The sequence below is a fragment of the Melospiza georgiana genome, chromosome 6, assembly GCF_028018845.1.
Source record: "Melospiza georgiana isolate bMelGeo1 chromosome 6, bMelGeo1.pri, whole genome shotgun sequence".
NCBI lineage: Eukaryota > Metazoa > Chordata > Aves > Passeriformes > Passerellidae > Melospiza > Melospiza georgiana.
The window spans coordinates 22115327-22132411 of NC_080435.1; the positions used below are offsets into that span (position 1 = coordinate 22115327).

The following is a 17085-nucleotide window of genomic DNA, read 5'->3' on the forward strand; positions in this document are numbered from 1 at the left end:
AGTTCCTCCGTGAGCAGCGGGCAGGGGGCGTGGTTACGCATCAGCCAATGGCAGCGCGCCTGGTGCGAAGCCCCGCCCCTCCACCAATCACTGGCGGGTGATTCACCGCTCGGCGTCAGCACGCGCGGCGCGCCGCTCTCACCTCCCATTGGCTCCCTACCTGATTGACAGCCGAGGAGTCCGCTCTCGACCAATCGCAACGCGCGAACCGCCCCCCCGGCACTCGGGCCGCCAATGGGGCGCAGACGTGGGCGGGGCGAGTGACGGCAACGCGGCGGGGCGGTGGCGGCGGCGGCGGCGATGGCGGAGCTGCGTGCGGCGGGCGCGGGGCCCGGCCCGGCCGCGCCCCCCGGGCCCGCGGCGCTGCCCGCGGCCCCCGGCGCGCCCCCGGCCCTGCCCTCACCGGCGGCGAGCGTCGGGGCGGCGCCCGCACCGACGGCGGCGCCGGCGGCACCGACAGCGTCGGCAGGCGGCGGAGCCGGCGCGGGCGGCGGCGGGGCCGGTCCCGGCTCGGCTCGCGAGGGTTGGCTCTTCAAATGGACCAACTACATCAAGGGATACCAGCGCCGCTGGTTCGTGCTCAGCAATGGGCTGCTCAGCTACTACCGGTACGCACCGGGAGCCGCCCCGCCGCCCCCCGGGCCCCCCGTGACCTTGGCGCCGGGCTGAGCCCCCGCGGCGGGAGGGAAGCTGCTGTGGGGCCCCCGCACCGAGCGGGGCAGCGCTCCGTGCCCCGGTGCCAGCTGGGAAGGAGGACGGCTGTCACCTCCCTGTCCCCGCGGTTGTCACCTCCGTGTCACGGGGGATGTCACCTCCCGGTCACCGGGGCTGCTCCTGCCGGGGGAGGGGGTCTTTAGCCCACTCCCCGCCGCCGGTCCGTGCCAGCAGGAGCGGGGGGCGGTTGTCACATCCCTGTCCCCGTGGTTGTCACCTGTCTGTCCCCGGGATTGTCACATCCCTGTCCCCGTGGGTATTTGGGGGCGGGGGTCTGCAGTCCCTCAGCCTCCCGCAGCTCCCGGTCCCGCTGTCCCTCCCAGCCGCTCTTCTCGGTGGCCTCGCGTGTTGTCACCCGCGGGGACACCTGAGCCTGCCCGGGGGGGCCTTGTCGCTCCATTATTGATGGGGAACCGGAGCCTCGGGCAGCTGCGGGCTCCGGTTACACCGCGGCCAACGGGGGGCCGCCGGGCCGGGGGTGTCCCGGCTGCATGTCACCTCTGTCACCCGGTGACGTGGAAGGGGAGTGCCAGCCTGGCGCGGCCTTGCTGGGACTTCACCCTTGTCCCAGCCTGTGCCAGGATCCGGGAAGCACCGGATCCCTGAGGCTCCAGGATCCCCGAGGCCACTCCTGGGTGCTGTGGATTTGTCCCCCAAAAGCGACATCCCCAGGCTTGGCCCCGCTCCGGCGCCAGCACACCCTCCCTATTAATAGCCCTGGCTGCTGGGCTGGGAATGCCGGACTGGGAATGCCGAGCCCCCTGCACAGCCCCCAGGGCTCATCCCGGGGATCCCGGGCCTGTCCTTCCCTCACCATGGCCTCATCCCGGGTATCCCAACCCTGTTCTTCCCTCAGGCAGCCTCATCCTGGGAATCCCAGCCCTGTCCTTTCCTCAGCACAGCCTTGTCCTGGGGATCTCAGCCCTGTCCTTCCCTCACTGCAGCTTCATCCTGGGGATTCTGGGGATCCCAGCCCTGTCCTTCCCTCAGCACAGCTTCATCCCAGGGATCTCAGTCCTGTCCTTCCCTCACTCCAGCCTCATCCTGGGGATTCTGGGGATCTCAGCCCTGTCCTTCCCTCAGCACAGCCTTGTCCTGGGGATCTCAGCCCTGTCCTTCCCTCACTGTGTCCTTCCCCTGCAGATCCAAGGCGGAGATGGGCCACACGTGCCGCGGCACCATCAACCTGGCCACGGCCAACATCAGCGTGGAGGATTCCTGCAATTTCATCATCTCCAACGGTGGAGCCCAGACCTACCACCTCAAGGCCAGCTCCGAGGTGGAGCGGCAGCGCTGGGTCACCGCCCTCGAGCTCGCCAAGGCCAAGGCTGTCAAGATGCTGGAGGAGTCAGGTATGGATTTCCTGGATCCATGGCAGGGTCAGGGTGCACTCAGGGTGAAATCTCACTGCCTGACAGTGCCCAGGGCAGGGTCAGCGTCCTCAGAGTGGGATCCCAGTGCCAGCTTCCCAGAGCCCCACAGGTGGCAAGAATCCCAGAGCAGGATCCCAGTGCTTGGAGGACTCAGGGCAGGATATTAGTGTTCCACAGCATCCCAGTGTCCCCAGGATCCCAGTGCCTCACAGGACCATGGGCAGGATCCCAATGCCCAGAGAGAAGAATCCCAGCCCCACAGGGCACAGGATCCCAGTGCCCCCCAAGCATGATCCCAGGGCAGGATCACAGGGCAGCATCAATGTCCTTAGGGCAGCCTTTGAGTTCTTCACAAACTCAGTGCCCCCAGGGCAGGATCCCCGGGTCCCACAGGACCTAGAGCAGGATCCCAGTACCCTGGGCAGCATCCCGGCATCTCCAGCAAGAAGGTTTGGAAGGGGATGGCTGTGTCCATGCACATGTGACCCAAACATACTGGCATGCACAGAGATGGACCATCAGACCTCAGGGGTTTGGGGATCCCCTGTGCCCTTCCTGGCAGCCCCACCACCAGCTCCTGGACATGACAATCCCACACTCTGGTCCCTTCCCGCCTGCAGATGACTCCGGTGACGAGTCGGTGTCGCAGACGGACAAGACGGAGCTGCAGAACACCCTGAAGATTTTATCCAGCAAGGTGGAGGACCTGAGCACCTGCAACGACCTGATAGCCAAGCACGGCACGGCCCTGCAGCGCTCCCTCAGCGAGCTCGAGGCCCTGCGGCTCCCCCCGGAGAGCACGGACAAGATCAAGCAGGTCAACGAGCGGGCCACGCTCTTCCGCATCACCTCCAACGCCATGATCAACGTGAGTGCCCGTCCCAGGGATCCCAGAGTGGGAAAAATCCCCATTTCCATGCTGAGCACGGTTTCCCCGCAGGCCTGCCGGGATTTCATGCTCCTGGCACAAACGCACGGGAAGAAGTGGCAGAAGTCGCTGCAGCAGGAACGGGACCAGCGGATCCGGCTGGAGGAGACGCTGGAGCAGCTGGCCAAGCAGCACAACCACCTGGAAAGGGCTTTCCGGGGGGCCACAGTGCTCCCTGCCAGCACGCCCGGCACTGCAGGCTCTGGCAAAGGTAGGGAGGGACAAGTGCTGTGCCCAAGTGTCTCCCAGATGATTCCCAGGATTTTCCAAGCTAGGCTCAGCTTCTCTCACTGTGCTGATCCCAAGGGATTTGTCTGTCCCAGTTCATCTGTGTAGCCAAGTGATTCTGGCATCCCCAGCAGGGTCCAAACTGGCTCCTCTGAGCCTTATCTGACACCCCTCAGGGCTGGGGTGGGGATGATGGTGACAGGGGAGCCTTCAGCGGGAAACGGGGAACGATCTTCCTTCCTCACCTGCCCTGTCCCCTTTCCCAGATCTGTGCTGCCCTGCCAAAGGCGACCTGAGTGACGAGGACGATGACAACAATGAGTTCTTTGACGCCCCGGAGATCTTCCCCATGCCTGATGTCATGGGCCACAAGTGAGTTCTGGGGGAGAGGGGAATCCCCTCGCTGCTCTGCCCTGCTCGGGAATGCTCACCCCCTTTCCCCCTTCCCAGGAGAACTGGGAGCAACATCAGCGGCACCAGCAGTGACATCAGCCTGGATGAGCAGGTGGGATGGGGTTTTATGGATTGGGAGTGCCCAAATTCCCATGGAAGCGTTTTGTGGGGTCACAGGGATATAACAGCCTTTGCCTCCCCTCTCCCTAGTACAAGCACCAGGTTGAGGACACCAAGAAGGAAAAGAGAACCCGCATTCCCTACAAACCCAACTACAGCCTCAACCTCTGGAGCATCATGAAGAACTGCATCGGGAAGGAGCTGTCCAAGATTCCCATGCCAGTGAGCACAGATGCAGCCGGTGGGCGGGCACGGGGCACCCCAGAACCCCCTTTTTTTGACCCATTCCCTCTTCCAGGTGAATTTCAACGAGCCGCTGTCCATGCTGCAGCGGCTGACGGAGGACCTGGAGTACCACGAGCTGCTGGATCGGGCGGCGCGGTGCGAGAGCTCCCTGGAGCAGCTGTGCTACGTGGCCGCTTTCACCGTCTCCTCCTACTCCACCACCGTCTTCCGCACCAGCAAACCCTTCAACCCGCTCCTGGGGGAGACCTTCGAGCTGGATCGCCTGGAGGAGAACGGATACCGCTCCCTCTGCGAGCAGGTGGGGCCGGCTCCTCTCTGCCAGCCTTTCCCAGGATGTTGGGATGGCCGGCACTGAGCTGTCCCCAATCAATCCCGTGTCCAGGTGAGCCACCACCCGCCGGCCGCCGCCCACCACGCCGACTCCAAGAACGGCTGGACGCTGCGCCAGGAGATCAAAATCACCAGCAAATTCCGAGGGAAATACCTCTCCATCATGCCTCTGGGTGAGCACTCCAGGAGGGTGTGGAATTTTCGGGACCACCCAGGGCTCCAGGTGTGGTTCCCAGCACGATCTCCCTCCCTCAGGCACCATCCACTGCGTCTTCCACTCCTCCGGCAATCACTACACATGGAAAAAGGTGACGACCACCGTGCACAACATCATCGTGGGGAAGCTCTGGATAGACCAGGTGGGAAGTCATGGATGGGAGGTGTAGGGAAGTGTGGATCCCCAGGGAATGGGGCATGGGTGGATTTGACTCTCCTCTCCCCTCCACAGTCAGGTGAGATCGAGATCGTCAACCACAAGACAGGGGACAAGTGCATCCTCAAGTTTGTCCCCTACAGCTACTTCTCCCGGGATGTGGCGAGGAAGGTAGGGACACGGAGCCATGGGACACACCAGGCTGCTCATGACTCCGATGTGTCCTGATCCAGACTGTCTCCTCTCTCACCAGGTCACCGGGGAGGTGATGGACCCCTCGGGAAAGGTGCATTTTGCCCTGCTGGGCACGTGGGACGAGAAGATGGATTGCTACAAGGTCCAGCTGGGAGCAGGGGAGAACGGAGCTGAGGCGCGGCCACGAGCCCACGAGGCCGAGGACAGCCGGGTGCTGCTGTGGAAGCGGAACCCGCTGCCGTGAGTGGGGAGAACGGGAACGAGGCATCCCGGGGAGCAGGGCCGCGGGGCTGGCGCTGAGCCGCGTTCCTTGCCGTGCCGTAGGAAGTACGCAGAGAACATGTACTACTTCTCGGAGCTGGCGCTGACCCTGAATGCACCAGAGAACGGGACAGCCCCCACGGACAGCCGGTGGCGCCCGGACCAGCGGCTCATGGAGAACGGCCGGTGGGACGAGGCCAACGCCGAGAAGCAGCGGCTGGAGGAGAAGCAGCGGCTCTCCCGCAAGCGCCGCGAGGCCGAGGCCGCCCGCGCCACCGAGGACGGTAAGGCACGGCTGTCACACTGGGGTGTCCCCCCTAGTGTCCCCTGCAGGCCCTCACCCCGCTGTGTCCCCCCCTTCCCCAGGGACCCCCTACGATCCCTACAAACCGCTGTGGTTCGAGCGCAAGAAGGACCCGGTGACGCAGGAGCTGGCGCACGTCTACAAGGGGGGCTACTGGGAGAGCAAGGAGAAGCAGGACTGGAGCTTGTGCCCGGATATTTTCTGAGCCCGGCGAGGAGGAGGAGGAGGAGGAGCGGCGAGGGGGGAGGGATGAAGGCCAGGACCCCCCCTGTCCATCCGTCTGTCTTAACCGTGTGTCCCCGTGCCTCGCCGTGAGCGCCGGCCGGGCTTTGCCTTAGCCCACCCAAACTGACCTTGGGGAGCAGGAGCCAACACAGCCCCCCTCAAATCCGAGCTGGAGCAGGGCGGGGTCCGTTCGTCCCACCCACCTCCTCGGCACCCCGGGGTGGGGGCACGGCCGCCCCTGGGATGGGGGGCCCCGGGGAAGGCGCAGCGGGGCGAGCCCGAGGCTGGCCTTGGTCTCCCCCCCTCCCCTTTTATTCCCGTTCCCCTTTGCCCCCAGGAGTTCGGGTGCTTTTGGGGTCCGGGGGGGGCCAGACACCCCCCCAGCCTGTTCTATAGGTGTATATTATATATATGTAGAGAGCAATCGGGGTCCCCTTCTCCCCACAGCCCCCAGTTTGGGGGGTCCCCGCCCTCCCCGGGGTGGCCCCCACGTGTGGGGACCCCCCCATGAGGTGCCTTCCCTGTAGGTTTAGGGCAGGGGGAGGGCCTGGGTTTTGGGGGGGGGGGGGTCTCTCCAGGGTGCAGTGGGACCCCTGCACCCCCAGACACTACAGGGGTGGGGAGATGCGCCATGGGGGGAGTCTCTGCACCCCCAAATCTGAAATTGGGGGCGTTTGATGCCTTTTTAGTTTATTTTTTCTTTTTTTGGGTTGGTTTTTTTTTGTCTCCAGAAAAAGAACTAAATTAAAATCTGTGAATGCCCCAACCTTGCACCTGCTCTGTGGGGAGGGTCCAGCCCCTCCCTGTGGCTGATTTTGGGGGGGACCCCCTACTCCTATAGGGACTTGAGTGGCAGCACCCAAACAGGGACTTGAACCCCATTCATGGGATTCTCCAGGAGCCTCCTTGTCCACTCCTCCGGTTCTGCTGCCCTGGTGGGGGGGATTGGGGGTGTCTCCTGTGTCCCCCTGTGTTCCTCACTGGATTTGGGGTGCTGGGGATACCCTGGGTGACTCTGGGGGGACCCATTTTGGCCCAGGGGGTCACCTGCTCTGGGGGGGTGGCATCCAAGGAGGGGAGGTCCTGAGTGGCCCTGGGACCCCCTGGGGGCACTTCCATGGGCGGGGATGTCCCCAGGGATAGTGGGGACACCCCGCGAGTGACACAGGTGCCCCCATACCCTCCCCGCCCCCATGGTACGGGGCCTCTGATTGGCCAATTGCTTTGAGTGGCAGTTCCGGGAGTGCTGGTATTCCCCCACCCACCTCAAATTGGAGCGTGCTGATTGGCTGGTCGATCGCAGCGGGTCAGATCCAGCCAATGGGAGTGCGCGGTGTGGCCCTGCAGCCACGCCCCCCGGCAAGCCCTCCCCTTGTCCTCCGTGGGACCCCGCTGTCCCCACCCTCGGGTGGCACCGGGGGGTCAGTGACCCCACAACCAGCAGACATTCCTCCAGCTCCGGTCACAGGGGTTTATTGGGGCCCGGCCTCCGCCGGCTCTGCCGCCACCGCCGGTGGCTCTTGGGGACGGGGCTGTCCCTTGGGGTCGGGGCTGTCTCTTGGGGTCGGGGGTGTCGCCTCTGCCCCATTGCCAGCTGCTCCGCTCCAGCTGTTCCCTCTGATCCCCGATATTGGCAGAGCATTCGGGTCGGTCGGCCGGGCAGGGAGGGGCTGAGAGGGGCTGGGGGGCCATCCGGGGGTCCCCTCCTGCCCGGTGTCTCCGTTACCGGGACGACAGCATCATCACGAACTCTGCGGGGCGAGGACGGCACGTCAGGGACCCGGGGCTCAGCCCTGCCGCGGCCCCAAGGGGAAGGGGGAGCCCTCACCGTCGAAGTCCACATGGCCGTCCCCGTTGAGATCCACGTCCTGCAGGATCTCGTCCACCTCCTGCGCCTTCAGCTGCTCCCCGAGCAGCGCCGCGATGGCCTCGCGCATCTCGGCCGTGCTGATCTCCCCGTCCCCGTTCATGTCGAACTGCGGCACCCGTGGGCTGGGGTCACCCTCCCTCCACGGCCACCAGCACCCCCAGGCTCCCTGTGGTCACTGTCTCCTCTGCGCTCGTTGTCACCACCATGGTCATCATTCCCTACTGGTCAGTGTCCCCTCTGTGCCTGTGGTCATCCCATGGTCATCATTTCCCCACAGTCACTGTCACCTCCATGCCTGTGGTCACCCCATGGTCATTGTTTCCCCACAGTCATTGTCCTCTCCTGCCTGTGGTCACCAGCACGGTCTTCCCATGGTCAGTGTCCCCTCATGGTTCCCCCTATGGTGACCATCTTGCCATGGTCTTCCCGTGATCACCATCCCCTCCATGCCCTATCATCACTGTCCCCACCAGAGTCTCTCCAGGGTCATTGTCCCCTCCATGCCTGTGGTCACCAGCATGGTCATTGTTTCCCCCCTGATCATTGTCCCCTCCATGCCTGTGGTCGCCCCATGGCCATGGTTTCCCCATGGTAATTGTCTTCTCCTACCTGTGGTCACCACTGTGGTCTTCCCATGGTCAGTGTCCCCTCCATGGGCACCCCATGGTCACCATCTCACCTTGCTCTTCCCGTGATCACCATCCCCGCCATGTCCCCATCATCACTGTCCCCACCAGGGTCTCTCCAGGGTCACTGTCCCCTCCTGGCTGTGGTGTCCCTGAGGAGGTGACACCATGCCCGCTGTCCCTGTGGTGGTGGCCATACCTCGCGGAAGGCGATCTTGAGCTCCCTCACGCCCACCATGTGCGCCGTCTCCTCCCGCAGCTTTGGGCCCATCATCTGCACAAAGTCCTCGAAGTCCACGCGGCCGCCCACTGTGGCGGGAAGGGGACAGACACCCTCAGCACCCCAGGGACCCCAGGTCCCCTCCCTGTGCCCCCGAGCCCACTCACTCCTCATCTTGATGTGCTGGGAGATCTCGATGAGCTCCATCTCGGTGGGCATGTAGCCCAGCGTGCGCATGCAGGCGCCCAGGTCCTTGTAGCTGATGTAGCCATCCTGGTCCGTGTCAAACTCCTTGAAGGCGTCCAGCAGCTCTGGGCACGGCCACGGGTGGGGACAGGGACAGCATCAGGAGTGGAGGGTCACATGGACATCATGTCACCCCGGGACAGGTCCCTTCTTGGATGTGGGAGACCCCTCCATGGCCTTGTCCCCAAGGCAGATCCCTCCACGGCAGATCCATCCCTCCTCGCCATTCCCCTAGGCCCGTGTCCCCACCCCGTCCCCCCTGCTCACCATCCAGCTCCTCCGGTGACAGCTCCCGCTCCTGCATGGGACACACAGAAGGGGTGACAGCAGAATGACACCCAGCTCCGTGTCCATCCCCCTCCTTGCCCCCCCAAACCTCCGTGTCACCTTTGTTAAGCGTGGGCCAAAATTAACTCCAGCGGAGGATTAGTGGGATTGGAGGCAAAGCCCCGCCCTGCCCCGTGCCTGCACCTCCCACCCGCCCTGTCCCGGTCCCCGTGTCCCTGCTCGTCACCCACCCCAGGGGTGTCCCACCCCGGGACCCCCAGGCTCTGGATGGGGTGTGCTGGGTGGCCACAGAGGGGGGGTTGTACTCCAGAGGTGGAGGGGCAGCATTTTTACCCCCACAGAGCTCGGCTGCCCCTGCTCTAGGTGTCCCCTCATTATGGCCCCTCTGTCTCCAGGGCCCTGGAGTGTCCCCAACACCATTCCCAGCACCCATGTCCCATCTATCCCCACAACTCCAGGATGTCCCTGCCTGTTCCCAGTCCCCCATGTCCCCTTCATCCCCAGGTTTCCAGCCGGTCCCTGAGCCCATTCTCACTGTCCCCATGTCCTCATCTCGAGGGTCTCAGAATGTCCCCGACTCTGTCCCCACTGTCCTCATGTCCTTTTAATCCCCAGGGACCCAGAGTGGCCTGACCATGTCCCCAGTGCCCAACATCCCCTCCATCCCCAGGGTCCCGGAGTGTCCCAACCCCATCTTCACTGGCCCCATGTCCCCTCCATTCCCAGGGTTCTGGAACATCCCCATCCCACTGTCCCCAGGCCCACCCTGCCTCATTGCCCTCTTCATCTGCAGGCTCCTGGACTGTCCCTGTCCCCATCTCCACTTTCCCCATGTCCCTTCCATAGCCAGGGACCTGGAACAGCCCCACTGTTCCCATGTCCCCAAGTCTCAAATGCTCCACATCCCCTCCATCTGCAGGGGCTCCTGGACTATCCCTGTCCCCACCTTCCCTGTCCTCACCTCCCCTCCATCTCCAGGGTCCCTCCATGCCCACCCTGATGCCCATGTCCCCTCCCGGTGTCCCCACCTTGCCGAAGACGGTGTTGAGGAAGGGGGAGTAGGTCTTGATGGCGGCAGCGTGGGGGTCCACGGGCCCCTTCTTCCCGCCCTTCTGCCCGTGCCCGCCGTGCCGGGACTCGGAGCCGGAGCTCTTGGGGGCCGGGGCGCCGGCGTCCTCGGGGGCTTTGGGGGCTTTCTCCCCCTCCTCGTGCCCCCCTTTCCCCTTCTGCGGGGGCTCCGTGTCCCTGTTGTCCTTGGGGGTCCCCTTGTCCCCGCGGGAGCGTGGCATGGGGCCGGGGCCGGGTGGGCGGCGGGCGGGCACGGAGCGGGACCCCGGGATGGCCGAGCCCGAGGAAGGAGCCGGGAAATCCTCTTACACCCCCCGTGACCCCCCGGCTCCCCCCGCCGCGGGCCCGCCGGGGCAAAGCCAATTAGCGGTGATTAATGGCAGGAAACAGCCACGGCCACCGGACAGGTCCCCAGCAGCGCCCCGGGGCCACCACCGAGGCCCTGAGTACAGAGGTGACACCCCACAGCCACCAGTGTCCCCAGCATTGCCCAATGCTCCCAGAGGTGACACCTCACAGCCACCAGTGTCCCCAGCATTGCTCCCACAGGTGACACCCCAAAGCCACCACGGTGTACCCAGACCAAGTCACATCTCAAGCGGTGACACCGCAATGCCACCACTGTGTCCCCTCACCTGGCACCTCTCCCGAGCTGCCTCCACCCCTAAGGTAGGTGATTTATTGTCCCCCCGGATGGGGACTGGTGGCGTGTCCCCAGCACATGACTGGGTGGGCACAGGGTGTCACAGGGGGGCTTCAGAGCGGAGGGACCCCCGAAAATGAGAGCCCGGCCCGGGAGGTGACCCCGGCTGCCGTGTCACCCCGGGATGACACAAAAGGGCGACACTGTGGAGGTGACAGTACCCCCGTGTCACCCGCTGCCACTGCCCCTGTGCCACCCGCCACTGCCACCGCTGTGCCCCCCACTGGCGCTGTGCACGGGCACCGTACCCCGGGTGTCCCCGTCCCTGGGGTGTCCCCGTCCATGGGGCGCCCCGTCCATGGGGTGTCCCCGTCCATTGGGTGTCCCCGGTGTCCCCGTCCATGGGGCGCCCCCGGTCTCCCCCCCCCCCCACCGCCGGTGCCCCCGCCCCGGAGCCGCGCAGGCGCGGGGCGGCCCCGGTCACTTCCTGCCCCGCCCCCGCCGCCGCCGCCGCTCCCGCCGCCCCCGACACCGGCACCGGCCCCGGGCACCGACCCGCCGGTGAGTGCGGGCACCGGCACCGGGCACCGAGCCCCGTCCGGACCCGCCGGGCGCGGCCCCCCCATCCGCCTTCCCGGGAGCCCCATCCCCGTTCCGGCGGGGCCACCCCCTGTCCCTGTCCCCATCCCTGTCCCTCTCCCTATCCCTGTCCCCATTCCTAGCCGGGCCACTCCTTCCCCGTCCATGTCCCCATCCTCGTCCCTGTCCCCCTGTCCCCATTCCTGTTGCTGTACCTAGCGCGGCCACCACCGGCCCCATTCCTGACCCCGCCCCCGTCCCCATCCTTTTTCCTGTCCCCATCCTTGTCCCTGTCCTCGTCACTATCCCCGCGGCCACCACCGGCCCCATTCGTGCCCCCTCATCCCTGTCCTTGTCCCATCCCTTTCCCTGTCCCTGACCCCATATCCAGCAGGGCCACCCCTGTCCCGTGATCGGTTGGGGCTGTCCCTGCCCTCCTTTCCATCCCCACCCGTGTTTCCAGGAAGACACCCTTGTCCCTGTCCCCATCCCGAATGGGACACTCCCTGTCTCACTCAGAGCCCCCATTCCTGGCGCGCTCCCCGAGCTCCCTTCAGGGAGCTGGCAGGGACAGGGGTGTGTCCCCCAGGAGTGGCTGCGTCACCCTTTACCGGGCTGGAAGACGGTGACAAACCCACTTCAGGGGACACCCCATTCCCTGGCGTCCCCAGCTCCCATTTTGGGGTGCCATCCCAGCGTTCCTGACCGCAGCCGGGGGCTCCCCAGCCATGTCCTTCCGGAAGGTGGTGCGGCAGAGCAAATTCCGGCACGTGTTCGGGCAGCCGGTGAAGACGGACCAGTGCTACGATGACATCCGCGTGTCCCGCGTCACCTGGGACAGCACCTTCTGCGCCGTCAACCCCTCCTTCGTCGCCATCATCGTGGAGGCCAGCGGCGGCGGCGCCTTCCTCGTCCTCCCCCTGCACAAGGTGACAGCAGGGCGGTGACGCGGGGAAGGGGGTTTGTGCCCGTGGGTGACCCCCTCCCCGCTGTCACTCTGTCCCCAGACCGGACGCATTGACAAGTCGTACCCCACGGTGTGCGGCCACACGGGCCCCGTCCTCGACATCGACTGGTGTCCCCACAACGACCACGTCATCGCCAGCGGCTCCGAGGACTGCACCGTCATGGTGAGGGGTGGCCCAGGACCCCGGGGGGTGGCAGGTCACCCCGCTTCGCTCACCGTCCCCTCTGTCCCCTCAGGTGTGGCAGATCCCCGAGAACGGGCTGAGCCAGCCGCTGACGGAGCCGGTGGTGGTGCTGGAGGGCCACTCGAAGCGCGTCGGCATCGTCACCTGGCACCCCACGGCCCGCAACGTCCTGCTCAGCGCGGGTACGGGGGGGCACGGCGGGTGCGGGGAGGGGGCCGCGCGGCCGAGGTGACCCCGGCTGCCATGTGCCCCAGGCTGTGACAACGTGGTGCTGATCTGGAACGTGGGCACGGCCGAGGAGCTGTACCGGCTGGACGGGCTGCACCCCGACCTCATCTACAGCGTTAGCTGGAGCCGCGATGGCTCCCGCTTCTGCACCGCCTGCAAGGACAAGAGCGTCCGTGTCATCGACCCCCGCCGCGGCACCGTGGTGGCCGTGAGTGTCCCCACCCCCCCGGGGGGCCCGTGTCACCGGGGCACTGCCCTGTGCTGCTTCCTGGGGACAATCCCCTGCTCCCTGCCCTTGTCCCTCGGCGCGCCCCGTTGTCCCATATTCCGTGGGTGTCCCTGTCCCCCGGTTGTCCCCGCTGTCCCCTGTCCCTCGGTGCCTGTCCCTGGGGTGCCACGGGCGCCGGTGACAGCCGTGCCCCGCAGGAGAAGGAGCGGGCACACGAGGGGGCCCGTCCCATGCGCGCCATCTTCCTGGCCGACGGCAAGATCTTCACCACCGGCTTCAGCCGCATGAGCGAGCGGCAGCTGGCGCTCTGGGACACGGTGAGTGCCACCCCGGGGCTCCCCAAACCATCCTGGGGTTCCCTGCGTGCCTGACACCCCATCCCACCCCAGGAGAACCTGGAGGAGCCCATGGGGCTGCAGGAGCTGGACTCCAGCAACGGGGCTCTGCTGCCCTTCTACGACCCCGACACCAGCGTGGTGTACGTCTGCGGCAAGGTAGGGAGCCCCCACCCCTCTTGGTGGCACCCCCAAGCCAGGGTCCCCCCTAACGGCGTGTCCCCAGGGGGACTCGAGCATCCGCTACTTCGAGATCACGGAGGAGCCGCCCTACATCCACTTCCTCAACACCTTCACCAGCAAGGAGCCCCAGCGCGGAATGGGCTGGATGCCCAAGCGCGGGCTGGACGTCAGCAAGTGTGAGATTGCCAGGTGGGCATGGGGAACAAGGTGAGGGACCCCCAGAACCCCCCAGAACCTTCCATGACCCCCTCTGCTCTCGTGGCAGGTTCTACAAGCTGCACGAGCGCAAGTGTGAGCCCATCATCATGACCGTGCCAAGGAAGGTGGGTGGGGACGGGGGAATGTGGGGTGGTGGGAGTTCCCAGGGGGACCGAGAGGGGTCACCGGGCAGGACACGGGGCTGTCTGGGGCTCCTGGGCAGGACTTGCTGACTGGGCAGGGGGTCCCTAATCAGTGTGGGTGGGGGTCCCTGTGGGGTCTGCGTGTGAGGTCCCTGAGCAGGACATGGGAGCAATGGGTGTCCCCAGTGAGGCCGTGGTGTCTCTGGGTGTCCCCCTGAGGATGGCACCCCTGTGACACTGTTGGGGGCAGTCGGACCTGTTCCAGGACGACCTGTACCCGGACACGGCGGGCCCCGAGGCGGCCATGGAGGCGGAGGAGTGGGTGGCAGGGCGCACGGCGGGGCCCGTGCTGGTGTCCCTGCGCCAGGCCTACGTCCCCAGCAAGCAGCGGGACCTCAAGGTGAACCGGCGGACGCTGCTCCACGACAGCCGCGTCACCACCGCCGGGGCCACCACCGGGGCCACCACGCCACCTGCCACGCCCCCCGCGGCCCCCGCGTCCGCCCGCTTCAGTGCCCCGCCGGTGCTGGGCTCCGGCAGCGCCACGGTAAGGGGACAGGGGGACAGGGGGGACAAGCGGGAATGGGACCGAGTGGTGTGGTCGGTGTGGGTCGGTGTGGGTGGGTGTGGCAGTGGGTGTGGCAGTGGGTGTGGCTCTGCGGGGCGTGTCCCGTGACGGGGCTGTCCCTCAGGGAGGTCGCCTGGACGAGGTGCTGCAGGAGGTGGCGGCGCTGCGGGCGCTGGTGGCGGAGCAGGGCCAGCGCATCTCCCGCCTGGAGGAGCAGCTCAGCCGCCTGGAGAACGGCCACGTGTAGGGACCCCCTCAGGGACCACCGCCCCAGGGACCACGCCTGCACCCCAGGGACCCCCCTGAACCATCTCGCCCCCCTGGGGTGCCCCCCTTGCCCCGCTCCGGGCCCTTCTCCTATTGGGGGGCTGGCCGCCCCTCTGGCAGCTCCCCGCTTCCCCCCATTGCCTTACTGGGTGCTGCCCCCCCGAATCATGGACCATTCTCCACCCCTGCCCCCGTTCCTCGGGCTGGGGGTTGCTCCTGGGATCAAAGATTACCCCCTGCACGCCCCAATCCCTGTGTGGGGTCTCCCCCTTTCTGTGGGGCAGGGCATGATCTGCCTTCCTAAACTGTGAGATATCGTCCCCCCTATATTTTGGGGGCTTTTCCTCCCTTCCTCCTCCTCCTCCTCATGTCCCCCCCGCTCTCCATTCCAGTGCAGGGTCAAAATCTATATTTTCACTCCAAATAAAGGATTTATAAGAAAAGTGCTGGGGGTGATTTACAGGGAAAGCAGCAGGGCCACCTGCGGGGTGGCAGAGCAGGGCAGGCAGGAAGGCGCGGCGGTCACGGGTGGGAGCTCAGCGCCTCGGCAGGAAGTTGTGGGGGCACCCGGCGGCATTTTGGGCTGCAGAGGGGGTGAGGGGGTGCAGGGCTCGGCCCCCCCCGCTCGGCACATCCGCTGCACGGGGCAGGAAGTTGGGGGGGGCTCCCCCATCTCGGAGCGCACCCGCAGCATCGGGACCCGCTCTGGCTGCACCCCGCTGATGGTGAGCACCCCAAAAACGGGCAGGGTGGGAGATTGGGGGGGCTGGGAGCCCAGGGGATGGGGGACAGGCTGGGGGAGTCAGGATCAGGGAGCCAGGGTGGGGTTGGGGGAATGGGGAGGGTAAGGGGAGTCTGGAATGTTTGGGGGATAAGGGGAGCACGGAGGGGTTGGTGGGAAGGAGGGGGGGTCCTTCAGGGGAGCATGGTGGGCTTGGGGGTGGGTCAGGTATTGGGGTGGGGTTGGGGGCTGTGAAGACTGTGTGTGCTGGCTTTGGGAGGCCCTGGGGCTTTGGCAGGGGGTGCTGCGGGGCTGCAGCCCTGTGGGCAGGGGATTCTCGGGGGGCTGTGCATCCATGCGGGGTGGCAGGACCCGGTTCCTCTCGCCCAGCACCTTTGGGTGCTGCTGCACCCGCCACCCACGGCTTCCTCCCCGGGGTCACCTCCCCCTCCCCGGCCCTTGTCCTGTGCCCTGTACCTTGCCCCGGCCCTTCCCTGCGTCCCAGCTCCGGGAAGCCACGTGTGCCTGGCGCGCTGTGACCCCGCTGCCCTCCCCGCAGGCCGCCCCGCGATGGCACCCGCTGCTGCTGCTGCCGCTGCTGGCACTGCTGGCGGCGCCGGTGGCGGCCGGGGACCCCGCGGTGGCCCGCAACGACCGGACGGTGGCCGCGCTGCTGGGGCTGCTGCTGTGCCTGGCGCTGGGGCTGGCGCTGGCCTGGCACCACCTGTGCCGCCTCTCGGCCGGCCGCTACCACCCCCGGCCCCTGGGCCGCCGGGCGCTGCAGCTGCTGCGGGGACGGTGGCACCGGCTGCGCTCGCCGGGGGACCCCGCCGTGACCCGCGGGGACAGCCACGGAGAGGTGGCCGTGCGGGACGAGGATGAGGAGCTGATGCCATGGAGCCTGGAGCGGCGGCCGCAGCAGCAGGAGGAGGAGGATGAGCAGGAGGAGGATGAGCAGGAGGAGGAGGATGAGAAGGAGGAGGATGAGGATGAGGCTGAAGCAGCGCCGGAGGGCGGGGAGAGCCCCCTGAGTGAGGGGCAGGCGGCGGGGGGCAGCGCCGAGGCCCTGCTCAGTGACCTGCACGCCTTCTCGGGGACAGCGGCATGGGGGGACGCGCGGCCACACGTCACCGCCTTGTGACATCACCGGCCTGACGTCACCACCCTTTGATGTCATCTCCCTGTAGTGTCACCTCCCTGTAATGTCACCTCCCTGTAGTGTCATCTCCCTATAATGTCACCTCCCTGTAATGTCACCTCCCTGTAATGTCACTGCCCTGTAATGTCACTGCCCTGTAGTGTCACCTCCCTGGAATGTCACCACCCTGTATTGTCACCTCCCTGTAGTGCCACTGCCCTGCCAGCAAAGGGACCCCTTCTCTGTCCCCTGCCAGCCCCCAGCCGAGGCTCCTGATTGGCTGCAGGGGCCTTGTCCGAATTTGCACTGACCAATAAAAGAGCAGCTCTGGGGACAGAGCAGATCAGGGGCGTGGTTTGCAGAGAAGGGGGTGGAGCCAACAAAAGGGTGTGGTAAGTGGGAGGAGCCTAAAACAGGGCGGGGCAGAAAACAGGGAGTGGAGCCTGGACCCTCCCCTGGTGGGGCAACTCCCCCAGCCCCCCCAGCCCCAGCAGAGGGACCAGCACAGCCTCAGCAAGTCCTTTATTGGCACACATCCAGCAGCAGGGCCACGCCCCAGGGGCCACACCCCAAAGGCCGTGCCCCCAGAGGGGCCACACCCAAAAGGCCACGCCCAGGGGGGCACACCCCTGGGGGGCCACACCGCTGGGGGTTCTCCCCGTGCCCCCAACCCCGGCGGGCAGGGGGCTGTTCC

The 17085-nt window shown here is 66.3% G+C and overlaps 4 protein-coding genes across 5 annotated transcripts; 3 read left to right on the forward strand and 1 right to left on the reverse strand.

Annotated features, from left to right (window-relative positions):
- Nucleotides 1-476: 476 nt before the first annotated feature.
- Nucleotides 477-6456, forward strand: OSBP (oxysterol binding protein). The gene is made up of 14 exons (XM_058025953.1): nt 477-608; nt 1858-2066; nt 2708-2955; nt 3028-3226; nt 3510-3615; nt 3694-3748; nt 3847-3978; nt 4055-4300; nt 4385-4505; nt 4588-4691; nt 4781-4876; nt 4959-5140; nt 5225-5445; nt 5528-6456. Exons 2-14 carry the CDS (start codon nt 1871-1873, stop codon nt 5668-5670), a joined length of 2049 nt encoding a protein of 682 aa, XP_057881936.1. The 5' UTR covers nt 477-608; nt 1858-1870; the 3' UTR covers nt 5671-6456.
- Nucleotides 6457-7352: 896 nt separating this feature from the next.
- CABP4 (calcium binding protein 4) lies at nt 7353-10229 on the reverse strand. The gene is made up of 6 exons (XM_058026806.1): nt 9969-10229; nt 8920-8950; nt 8574-8717; nt 8386-8495; nt 7519-7666; nt 7353-7441 (listed from the first exon to the last, which is right to left on the reverse strand). The coding sequence occupies exons 1-6, from the start codon at nt 10227-10229 to the stop codon at nt 7413-7415; spliced, it is 723 nt and encodes a 240-aa protein (XP_057882789.1). The 3' UTR covers nt 7353-7412.
- Nucleotides 10230-11151: 922 nt separating this feature from the next.
- CORO1B (coronin 1B) lies at nt 11152-14969 on the forward strand. 2 transcript variants are annotated; one of them, XM_058026000.1, is made up of 11 exons: nt 11152-11212; nt 11957-12159; nt 12238-12360; nt 12434-12563; nt 12636-12817; nt 13036-13155; nt 13228-13332; nt 13400-13545; nt 13622-13679; nt 13948-14244; nt 14390-14969. In XM_058026000.1, the coding sequence occupies exons 2-11, from the start codon at nt 11959-11961 to the stop codon at nt 14510-14512; spliced, it is 1485 nt and encodes a 494-aa protein (XP_057881983.1). In that variant the 5' UTR covers nt 11152-11212; nt 11957-11958; the 3' UTR covers nt 14513-14969. The 2 variants fall into 2 exon arrangements, with proteins under 2 accessions (XP_057881983.1, XP_057881984.1); XM_058026001.1 differs by having other exon boundaries at nt 11157-11212; nt 11902-12159.
- Nucleotides 14700-16696, forward strand: PTPRCAP (protein tyrosine phosphatase receptor type C associated protein). The gene is made up of 3 exons (XM_058026672.1): nt 14700-14788; nt 15122-15257; nt 15813-16696. The coding sequence occupies exons 1-3, from the start codon at nt 14700-14702 to the stop codon at nt 16392-16394; spliced, it is 807 nt and encodes a 268-aa protein (XP_057882655.1). The 3' UTR covers nt 16395-16696.
- Nucleotides 16697-17085: the final 389 nt, after the last annotated feature.

Coding starts and splice junctions, on each gene's coding strand:
- PTPRCAP (XM_058026672.1), top strand. CDS start 14,700: ATGGACCATTCTCCACCCCTGCCCCCGTTCCTCGGGCTGGGGGTTGCT. Junction 14,789..15,121: donor CTGCACGCCCCAATCCCTGT/GTGGGGTCTCCC, acceptor TTTGGGCTGCAG/AGGGGGTGAGGGGGTGCAGG. Junction 15,258..15,812: donor CTGGCTGCACCCCGCTGATG/GTGAGCACCCCA, acceptor CCCTCCCCGCAG/GCCGCCCCGCGATGGCACCC.
- OSBP (XM_058025953.1), top strand. CDS start 1,871: ATGGGCCACACGTGCCGCGGCACCATCAACCTGGCCACGGCCAACATC. Junction 2,067..2,707: donor CAAGATGCTGGAGGAGTCAG/GTATGGATTTCC, acceptor TCCCGCCTGCAG/ATGACTCCGGTGACGAGTCG. Junction 3,227..3,509: donor CACTGCAGGCTCTGGCAAAG/GTAGGGAGGGAC, acceptor CCCCTTTCCCAG/ATCTGTGCTGCCCTGCCAAA.
- CORO1B (XM_058026000.1), top strand. CDS start 11,959: ATGTCCTTCCGGAAGGTGGTGCGGCAGAGCAAATTCCGGCACGTGTTC. Junction 13,546..13,621: donor AGCAAGTGTGAGATTGCCAG/GTGGGCATGGGG, acceptor CTCTCGTGGCAG/GTTCTACAAGCTGCACGAGC. Junction 14,245..14,389: donor TGGGCTCCGGCAGCGCCACG/GTAAGGGGACAG, acceptor GCTGTCCCTCAG/GGAGGTCGCCTGGACGAGGT.
- CABP4 (XM_058026806.1), bottom strand. CDS start 10,229: ATGCCACGCTCCCGCGGGGACAAGGGGACCCCCAAGGACAACAGGGAC. Junction 8,718..8,919: donor GTCACCGGAGGAGCTGGATG/GTGAGCAGGGGG, acceptor GGCCGTGCCCAG/AGCTGCTGGACGCCTTCAAG. Junction 8,496..8,573: donor CCAGCACATCAAGATGAGGA/GTGAGTGGGCTC, acceptor TTCCCGCCACAG/TGGGCGGCCGCGTGGACTTC.